Below are 9,459 nucleotides of genomic sequence, written 5' to 3' on the forward strand. Positions count from 1 at the left end.
TGGTATATCCCCAGTGTTTCATAGTTAACTGAATTGAAAGAAAGCTCTACTTGGGCAGATGAATCTGGTAGTGGTATGTAAGATGCTTCAAGGAGGATGCTGAATGTTTGAAAAACGCTATAACCATAAGTTGTTACTGAGAACATAGACCAAGGTGGTGGCAGAGGGAATAGAGAAAGACCCCAAGAGATAATTCGAATGAAAATCCTGGGACTTCCCTGGTGGCGCAGTGGTTAAGAATCCGCCTGCCAGTGCAGGGGACACGGGTTCGAGCCCTGGTCCCGGAAGATCCCGCATGCCGCAGAGCAACTAAGCCCGTGCACCTAGAGCCTGTGCTCCACAACAAGAGAAACCACCGCAATGAGAAGCCTGCGCACCGCAACCAAGAGTAGCCCCCGCTCGCCGCAACTAGAGAAAGCCCGTGTGCCGCAACTAGAGAAAGCCCATGCGCAGCAACAAAGACCCAACGTAACCATAAATAAATAAATAAATTCATTAAAAAAACCCCGAAAATCCCATGGGATCTAGAGACTGGCAGGAAGTAAAGGAGAAATAAAAACGGAAAGGTGAGTTTAGAGCCTTAGGGATAATGGTGCCATTAATACAGCTAGGAGGGTGATAGGTAAAAGTTCCAGGGTCCCTCGTGCTCCCCAAGTCCCAGTCTTCTGGCGTGAAAGGAATTTGAGGCTTAATTATATTCATGATTTAGCAAATGCTGGTAGCTATGCTCAGAATTTTTCCCTTATGTTTTTCACCCCAGGGCTAAGACCATCAAGAATACAGTCTCTGTGAACCTGGAGCTGACAGCAGAAGAATGGAAGAAGAAATATGAAAAAGAGAAAGAGAAAAACAAGACTTTGAAGAATGTTCTCCAGCATCTGGAGATGGAGCTAAACAGGTGGAGAAATGGTAAGGAAGAATGAGGCATGAGCGTGTGCTTTTTTTCCCCCTACAACTGTTGGCATCCTGGGGCATTTGGGAAAGAGTGGATGATGGTGGAGCTTGGTCCTGCCTTGCAACCACCTATGTGAACAAGCAGATATTGTCTTATTCCCTAGCACTCATCCCCGCCCCACCCCATCACTTGGCTGATGTACATTCTTTTTTTTTTTTTTTTTTTTTTTTGACCCAAACTCCCCGATGTCTTTTGGGGGAAGGGTTTTTAAATTTTTTAAAATTTATTTTTTGGCTGCGTTGGGTCTTTGTTGCTGTGCGCGGGCTTTCTCTAGTTGCAGTGAGCGGGGGCTACTCTTCTTTGTGGTGCGTGGGCTGCTCATTGTGGTGGCTTCTCTTGTTGCAGAGCACAGGCTCTAGGTGTGCAGGCTTCAGTAGTTGTGGCTCGCGGGCTCTAGAGCGCAGGCTCAGTAGTCGTGGCACATGGGCTTAGTTGCTCCGCGGCATGTGGGATCTTCCCGGACCAGGGCTCGAACCCGTGTGCCCTGCATTGGCAGGCGGATTCTTAACCACTGCACCACCAGGGAAGCCCCTGACATACATGCTTAGTGTGGGCAAGTGACTGTTTACAAGGTTCCCTTAATCTATTTGCAATGAGATGCGCCTCTGTCTATCACTGTAATTCACTCCCTGGTAGCCATATTTGAGGTTTGGAGGGCAGTGCCCAAGACTTTGGGGGCTCTGATTGCTTTTGATTAAATGAAAAATATCATTCTCTCCTATGTGAGTCTTATAATCGATTTGGGGTTAAAAGTCACCGCTGGCAAATATTTGCATTTTTATTTGCCCAATTCATCTTCATGCTCTGCTTCTTCAGAGCCAGAAATAGGGGATTCCTGAAGAAACTCTGTCCTAAAATGGAGCCTTAAAGGCTTGTTTCGTGACTCATTTTTCTTTTTCCCTGAAACATTCTCTTTGGTTCGTTCTGCTCAAAGAAAACATCTCAGAGGGCTGACATGCAGTGGTGGGTGGGTTGTGGGTGAGGTGCTGAAGAAGGGTTTCCAGATCCAGGCTCAGACAGATTATTTTAATGGTTTTCGCTTGGTGACGGAGGTTAGAAGGTAGCAGTCCCCCCCCTTTTTTTTTTCACTGAAACAAGGCAGCTTGGTGTGTGTGTAGGGGAATAGTGGATAGTTGGAGGTTGTTCTTCAGATTCTCTGCTGCCGCGTTTGGTACTTATTTCGGGTGCTGCATCAGGTCTCAGTCTTGGGTAAGTGTAGGAGCCTAGGGATGGCTGTGCAGGTTTGGCAGGTAACCTGCCTGCTAATAACTGCAGAGTTAGCAGCAGATCCTCTTGTGATTATATGTTTGCCACTGTTTTTGCTAGGAAGGGTGGGATGTCCATGAGCTACTGTTCAATTGAAAAAACAATTACGTGGGCAACCAGGATTCAAGAGAGGTTCAAGAAATGACCTAGTAGCCTAAATAACACAATTCTTTTCTTTTGGGGAGATTTTCTAGCTGCACAAGTGTTTTGAAAGCTGCTGGAATTATTGAATAATTCAGCACCTGCGGCTGGTGGATGATTCCTTGCAATTTGGCAGGAGTAGGAGAGTGGGGAGGAGTGCTTGGCAAGGCAGGGAGTGGCTGTATGAAATTTTGTTCTATTTCTGGGATTCTCTTGGGTCACTTCTCTGCTGGGCAACTGGAACATTCAGTAAAGCCTTTTGACAAGGGGAGGGGGAACTGGCCTTAGAAACACTGTGGTGTGGGCAACTAACCTTGTGTTTTTCTTTTCTTTCCTGTCCTTTGCCAAGCTCCAACCCTCCAGTTCTCCATCCCTTAGTCAGCTGTCCTCTGGGGTCTGCCCACTGCCCTGTTTGCCTAACCCACGCTCATGCCTTGCATCTCTTTTGGGTGCTGTCCCCTGCTCTTGTATTGCTCCCTTGACATCATTTTAATTCTTTGTCCCACCTTGCAGATCCACTCAGAAATTTACTGTTTTCCATGCCCTATAGGGTGAGATCCTACCTAAGCCCTTAACGTACATAATTCAGGAGAACTAATGTATGGTTTCTGACACGTGATAGACTTTCATAAATGTCTGTTAAGTAAGCATGTGTTTAATGCAGTGCCGGAAGTTAAAGGGTGAGCAGTCAGGCATGGTCTCTGCCCTCACGGAGCTTACAGGCTGGTGGGGGAGATAGTCTTCAACCGCGACGAATAACCGTGTGATGCTAGTCTGTGCTGTTCATCAAGAAGGGAAAGTATAAGGTGCTAAGAGTTATTACAGCAGAGGGCCCTGAGCTTGACTCAAGTCAGCAAAGATTTCCCCCAATAAGTGACCTAGGGAATAAGATCTGAGAGAAACAGAGCAGTTAGCTGAGCAAAATAGGTGAGGGTGGAAGTGCGGGTAGGGTGGGAGGAGCCAGGTTTACAATGACCCTGACGGGGCGGGAGCGATGGCCAGTGTGGAGATCTGGGGCTGGGCGAGATGGACTGAGATGGGTGAGAGAGGGACAGGCAGGCCCGTACAGGGCTATGTAGTCCTTGTTCAGGATTTTGGTCATTATCTTGGAAGCAGTGAGAAGCCATTCAAGGTTATTCAGCTGCAGATCGTATGATGAGATTTACATTTTTGAAGATCCATTGGTTGTGTTGGAGGATGGACTGGAGGGTGTGGGAGGAGGGCTAGGACCGGGGGTGGTCTTCCAGAGATGAGGTTATAGTCGTTGAATTGAGAGACAGGGCAGTGGAAAGGGAGAGAGATGGACGGACCGGAGACGTATTTAGGAGGTGAAATCAGGAGTGCTTGGTGAGGAGTAAGCCGTAGGGAGAGAGAGTGTCAAGTTTTCTAGCTTGCTGAGTTGGATGGAGGGCAGAAGTGCTCCCTGAGACAAGAAACACAGGAGGAGAACCAGAAGGGAGGCGAGGGAGGTGAGAAGGGAGTTTGAGGTGCCGATGTAACATCCAGGTGAAAATGCCAAATAAGAAGTTAGGTCTGGAGCTCAGGGGAGCTGCCATGGATCTTCTGGAGGTAATTGAAGTCATAGGTAGGGGTGAGGTCCTCTATAGACTCCTGAAGAGAGGAGAGGGAAGAGAAGAGGAAGGGTCTTGAGAGACCCCTCCACTCACCCCCACCATTACCACGTAATCACTGAGTGATTAAGAGTAGGGAGATCGATGCAGCTCTCCTGTCCGGCAAGCTAACACTTTTTTTTTCTGGAAGCAAAAGTTTTCAAATGTAGAGAAGCTACTGTAGTGGTATAAAAATGTCAGGCGGGAAAGGAGACAGGTGGAGGCATGGTGGAGTGGTCCTTTGACCAGGTGTGAATGAAGAACTATTTTAAGGATTAACTGCACATCCAACAAAACCCGGAGGCTTTCTGTCCTGTTCCGAGAGACTAGGTGTTTAATCCTCCGGCAGCCCTTGAGGCAGGATAGGAGACTCGCCCTAGGTGACTCCACAGGGCGCTTGACTCCTGAATTCATTCTCTTTCCCTTGTGGGTGCAGCCTGCGTGCCGCCCTGGTGGTTTGTGTTTAGGCCACGGAGATGAGTGTGAAAAAAGGGGACTGGAATTCCTTCCGTGGTGTCCCGTGCACCCTGATTCCTCATGGTCACGAGGGCACGGCTGGGATGTGTCAACTAGAGAGCGGGGATTTTGAAAGGTGGAGTGGAGAGAAGAGGCAGTGCCCTCCACTACAACCCAAGTGGCAGGATATTTCCAACTTGCTTCTGAAATTTGGTACGCACCTTGGTTCTAAACATGTGGGAGGGCAGCCGCTGAGTTCACTGCGGCGACGGCTACGCATGGATATTCCCGGGTTGCAGTCAGAACGTGATAAAGGAGCGTTGTCAGCTGCGTGCACCCTCCCTAGGGAAAGAGATTCCTTTCCTCGCACAGTGTTTATCATTTAAGAATTTGGCTGCCCCACTCCAGCGGTAGGAGAGCAGGAGAGGAGGAGTGTAGTAGGGAAAAGCATGCATATGTGTGCATGCCTGTGCTTTTGCCGGTTTGCTGTTATACAGAATGAGGTAGGAATACAAAGGAGCAGGAGAGGCAAAATAATACGATGTCTCAGCGGCCAGTTGGGCCCAGGCAGATACTGTAAATAAGTGAAGAGCGGTACGTCTGATACAGTTGGCCACAGGAGAGAGCATTCCCTGCCCAGTCATTCAAAAGCCATGAAATACTATCCTATTACATGCCTGTAGGCTGGTCCTCACCCCATCTCCACCTATATTCTTATAGCTTAATGGGCTACTTCCGACGCAAGCCTGGCGGTTTTCTCCACTGGGTGTAGTAGAACATTGATTCTCAGAACATGGCCTGGGACTCGTAGTAATGCACATACCACACCAAGCCTTAATTCATTTCTGCCACTGCCATTCAGGCAGCGTGGCCCAGGGCATGTGCGTGGGAGCTTAAGGGGGGGGGTGTGTGTCACACCTTGTTGTTTTTATTTTGTTTTTTTTGCGGTACGTGGGCCTCTCACTGTTGTGACCTCTCCCGTTGCGGAGCACAGGCTCCGGACGCGCAGGCTCAGCGGTCATGGCTCACGGGCCCAGCCGCTCCGCGGCATGTGGGATCTTCCCGGACCGGGGCACGAACCCGTGTCCCCTGCATCGGCAGGCGGACTCTCAACCACTGCGCCACCAGGGAAGCCCTCACACCTTGTTTTTACAAAGCAGGAGTGGGGAGAACCCTCCACTCTCCTGGCTCCATTCCCCACTGGGCCAGTGAAGGTCCTGCCAGCTTAAACAAAAAGAGAAAGCAGGGAACTACATTCAGTATCTTGTAATAACCTATAACGGATAAGAATCTGAGAAAGAATAGACGTGTATGTATAACTGAATCACTTTGGTGTATGCCTGAAACTAACACAACTTTGTAAATCAGCTATTCTTCAGTTAAAAAAAAAAAAAAAGAAGGCTATGAGTGACTCACAGAACTGAAAGAACAGCTGAGGAACTGGGCTTATAAGGGGCCACACCTGGAGCGGATCCCCTCTAGATGTGTTTCCATCCTTGTCTCGTGCATTGGAGACCCAGAGGCCCTGGAGAGTCAGAGGATACTGCGCTGGGCGGTGTGCTTTGTCTGGGGAACGACAGGACACCCTCATGTGTTGTCTGACCAAGACTACATGCACTGGAGAGGGCAATTCCTCACAAGGCAGTCAAGGTGCTGTTGTGAGAGTGGCTGTCAAGTGTCTGAAAAACAACACATGTCCACCACAATCTCCTAGTGACATCTTGTGGGCTAGAATCGACGGGCAGTCTTTCTGCAAATCTGGAGGCTCTGTTGGCAACTGTAGCCTCATGGAAACTTGTTCAGCCTACTTGCTTAAGGACAGATAGAGGGAGTGGGCAGCTGTCAGAAATAGGATCTTTCTTTTTTTCCAGCTCTGTTGCTTGTTGATCGGATGTACAGAAAGGATTTGAACCATCCTGTAAGTGGGGATAGATTTAGGTAGTTCAGCTTCTAGTTCACCGCTGCCCCCTCCTCCTCAATCCATCAGAAAGACTCTAGACAAGAGGATGGGGAAGGAGGACTGAAGGCCCAGGGGCATGATGCGTAGAGAGGGGTTGAGTCCATAGTTCCCCGTCTCTGCCAGGTCAGTCATCACACATGCCCTCTTCTCTGGTACTTCTTTGAATTTTGTTCTTAAAAAAAATGATAACTTTTTTCAAGGACTTCAGTCAGAAAAAGAGGCCCTGAATATCCAGGTGTCAGAAGTGCAGGGAAATGACCTGATGAAACTGCATATCTGCAGCATCTCTTGCATAATATAATATTTTCTAACAGAGTGGATGTAGATTTACCCCATCTGCTGAAGTCCTGCAAAGAAATTATTTCATCACAATCTGAGAAGGTGTGGAAAAATCAGCAATCTCTAGAGCAGATTTGTTCTCCAGACTTAAAACCTGCCAGGCCAGCAGGCTTGGTTCTCCAAGTAGCTAAATGTGTAACCTCGAGGCAGATGGGGGCTCTGTGGAACTGTGCAGCCTCCGTAGTTCGGACCCAATTTGCTTTTTTTGGCATTAAATATGTAGAAGATGCTGGCCCCTCTCTCAGACTCATGATTATTGTAGAACTTCAGAAGTTAGCATTTCATCTGAGAGGTCTAATTTGTTAGGCCCTCTTCCTTCTTTTGAGAGCACAACGAAACACTAATAGAAATACTGATCGCTAGGAGAATCGTGTGGCCTGTTTAAGAAGAACGTAAAGAGGATGCTGAGTCCTGGGTGACCAGTTTATTAGAAAATTACTGTAGAAAGGATTAGAGAATGTCTTAAACTTCTTACAATATCTTGAGGAAATAGGGTAAAAGATGCTGTTTGAGTGCAAAATAGTCCCATAAAGGAATGATTTTTTTTAAACCTCCCATTTATATAATGACATCTTGTATCCAGCTGCCCATCTGGCAACTTAAAGGTTTCCTTTTCGTTTCTTTGATATAGAAATTACCTGCCATTAGGTCTGCCACTGGGCCTGTTTAATTGGTATTAAAAGAGAGTGCCTCCTTTGCCAAATCTGATCTGGTTTCTGGCGGAAGCTGTGAGTGACCAGCCAATCTTTGCCCTGGAGCTGCAGAGAGAAGCCAATTACCTTACTATGTTCTCCAGAGGCTGTAGGGACTCCATTTATGAAAAGGATAACTAGCTTGTTGCTACTTCATGTGTGAAATTTTAATGAATTACTGGCAGCCTAATGGTTTTCTTTCTTTCTTTTTTTTTTTTTTTGAAAAAACAAAACCCCCAAAAGCCTGTTTTAGCATTTTTTAACTAATAGCACTAACAAGAATTTTTGATTAGTCTGTCATTCTTGTTTATTGCGATTGATGGATTTCTACTTCTTGTGGAAATGTTATTTATGCCCTCTGGGGGGTTTTCATTTTATAATTAAAGTGCTCTGCAACCTTATAGGTATGCTCCAACTGAATGCTCCTGTGTACACACAAATCGTTTTAGTCCTTAAAGGTAATTACATCTGACAATAGGAAATTAGGAAATGCCAGAATGCTTATGTAAAAAAGGGAAATGTTTCTTGGGGGGGTGGGAGGCGGAGTTTTCATTCTAAAATAGCAAATGCTTTACAATATTATAAGCTCTTTCCTTATAAATCCTCAAGGGATAAGCTAAGAGAAATTTGCTTTTCATGCAAAGGAGAATAAAAATAGAGGCTAATCTTCATTTGTGATCCTTTTCTTGTTCTCCTACCTCCAGATTTTAGGGCATTATTTCTCCAGGGTTTGTTTGCAGCTGTCTTCTGTGTTACAATCAGTTATTCCATAATCACCTCATGGGGGCTTCACCGGAGACCCACATTGCAGGGAATATTCCCCATTAATGCTGTGAGATTGCCATGGAGACAGATTGCCTAGTGTCAGGTCCTTCATAGTGCTGGGAATTTACAATCCCCAGACATGTCTGTGAGCCGGACAGTGTAGTTACCAGGGACGCTTCTGGAAGTCATTTGCTCGGTCCTTTGAAGGGCAGCGGTGTTTGGGAAAACCTGTTCTTGGTTCCTCTCTGGGCAGGAGCTGTGCTCTCCCCCAGACACCCTCTGCTTTTGTTCCTGTGTGTTGCTGCTTTGTTCTTCTTGGCCTGAACGGCTGCTGCAAAAAATAATACTGACTGCCTGACCTTTAGAATAAAAACTGGGATGGGCTCGCTGTTTAGATGTAGTTTTGTGGGGGACATGTTGATGCTTCGATTCAGAGACTTGTTCAAGGGAAACCAGAAAACCTGCTATAGGTTTCAAATATTGTTTTCACAATAATAAAAATAACCCAGGCTAGCGGGAAGCAGCGGCATAGCGCAGGGAGATCAGCTTGGTGCTTTGTGACCACCTAGAGGGGTGGGATAGGGAGGGTGGGAGGGAGATGCAAGAGGGAGGGGATATGGGGATATATGTGTACGTATAGCTGATTCACTTTGTTATGCAGCAGACGCTAACACAACACTAAAGCAATTATACTCCAATAAAGATGTTAAAAATAAATAAACCCTAAAGGCACTACTCGTATGGCTGTATTGTATTTTTGGGGGGAATTGAGCTCTAACTACCAAAGGTATTGTGAAGACCCCAGAAACACTAATCTCAGGATAAGTAAAAGTGATATTTTATCTGCAAAACCTAAAAAGTTGACAATTTGTCAGGAAGAGGAGGGGATAAGAGATGGACTTTTGTGTTTTTTACATATACTAGTTTAATTAATCTTTAGAACAGTGCTGTGTTAAAGGCATTGTTATTTCTTCGCCTTTACAAAAAGTGAGAGGTTAAGCAGGAAATGGCTTGATAGGTGGCTTGGTGTCCCACTGACCATGTTTATGCAGTGTCTGTCGGTCACTTTCAGGTGCCTCAGAGCAGTGTTGGCTAGCTTGTTGAACCTCTCTAAACTGGGACAACTCTGGAACTTTGTAATGCTATAACTTCTCAGTGGAAGACGAAGGCAGCTTTAGGGGTAGTCAAGCCTGTGACTTTTGGTTAGAGCAGGTCACCCACTGCTAGGTTGTGGGATTCATCCCTGACTCCTGCCCACCCAGACAAACGGAAATA

General features: G+C 46.6%; 1 protein-coding gene across 1 annotated transcript in view; it reads left to right on the forward strand.

The window, feature by feature from the left end:
• KIF5C (kinesin family member 5C) overlaps positions 1–9,459 on the forward strand; it is a gene marked incomplete at both ends in the record, with an annotated part of 148,726 nt that overhangs the window by 99,774 nt on the left and 39,493 nt on the right. The window contains one exon of the mRNA XM_082840740.1: positions 761–909. Within this exon, the coding sequence (XP_082696866.1) occupies positions 761–909 (149 nt within the window). The remainder of the gene's footprint in view (positions 1–760; positions 910–9,459) is intronic.

The sequence above is a fragment of the Leucopleurus acutus genome (assembly GCF_964270905.1).
Source record: "Leucopleurus acutus genome assembly, chromosome: 6".
NCBI lineage: Eukaryota > Metazoa > Chordata > Mammalia > Artiodactyla > Delphinidae > Leucopleurus > Leucopleurus acutus.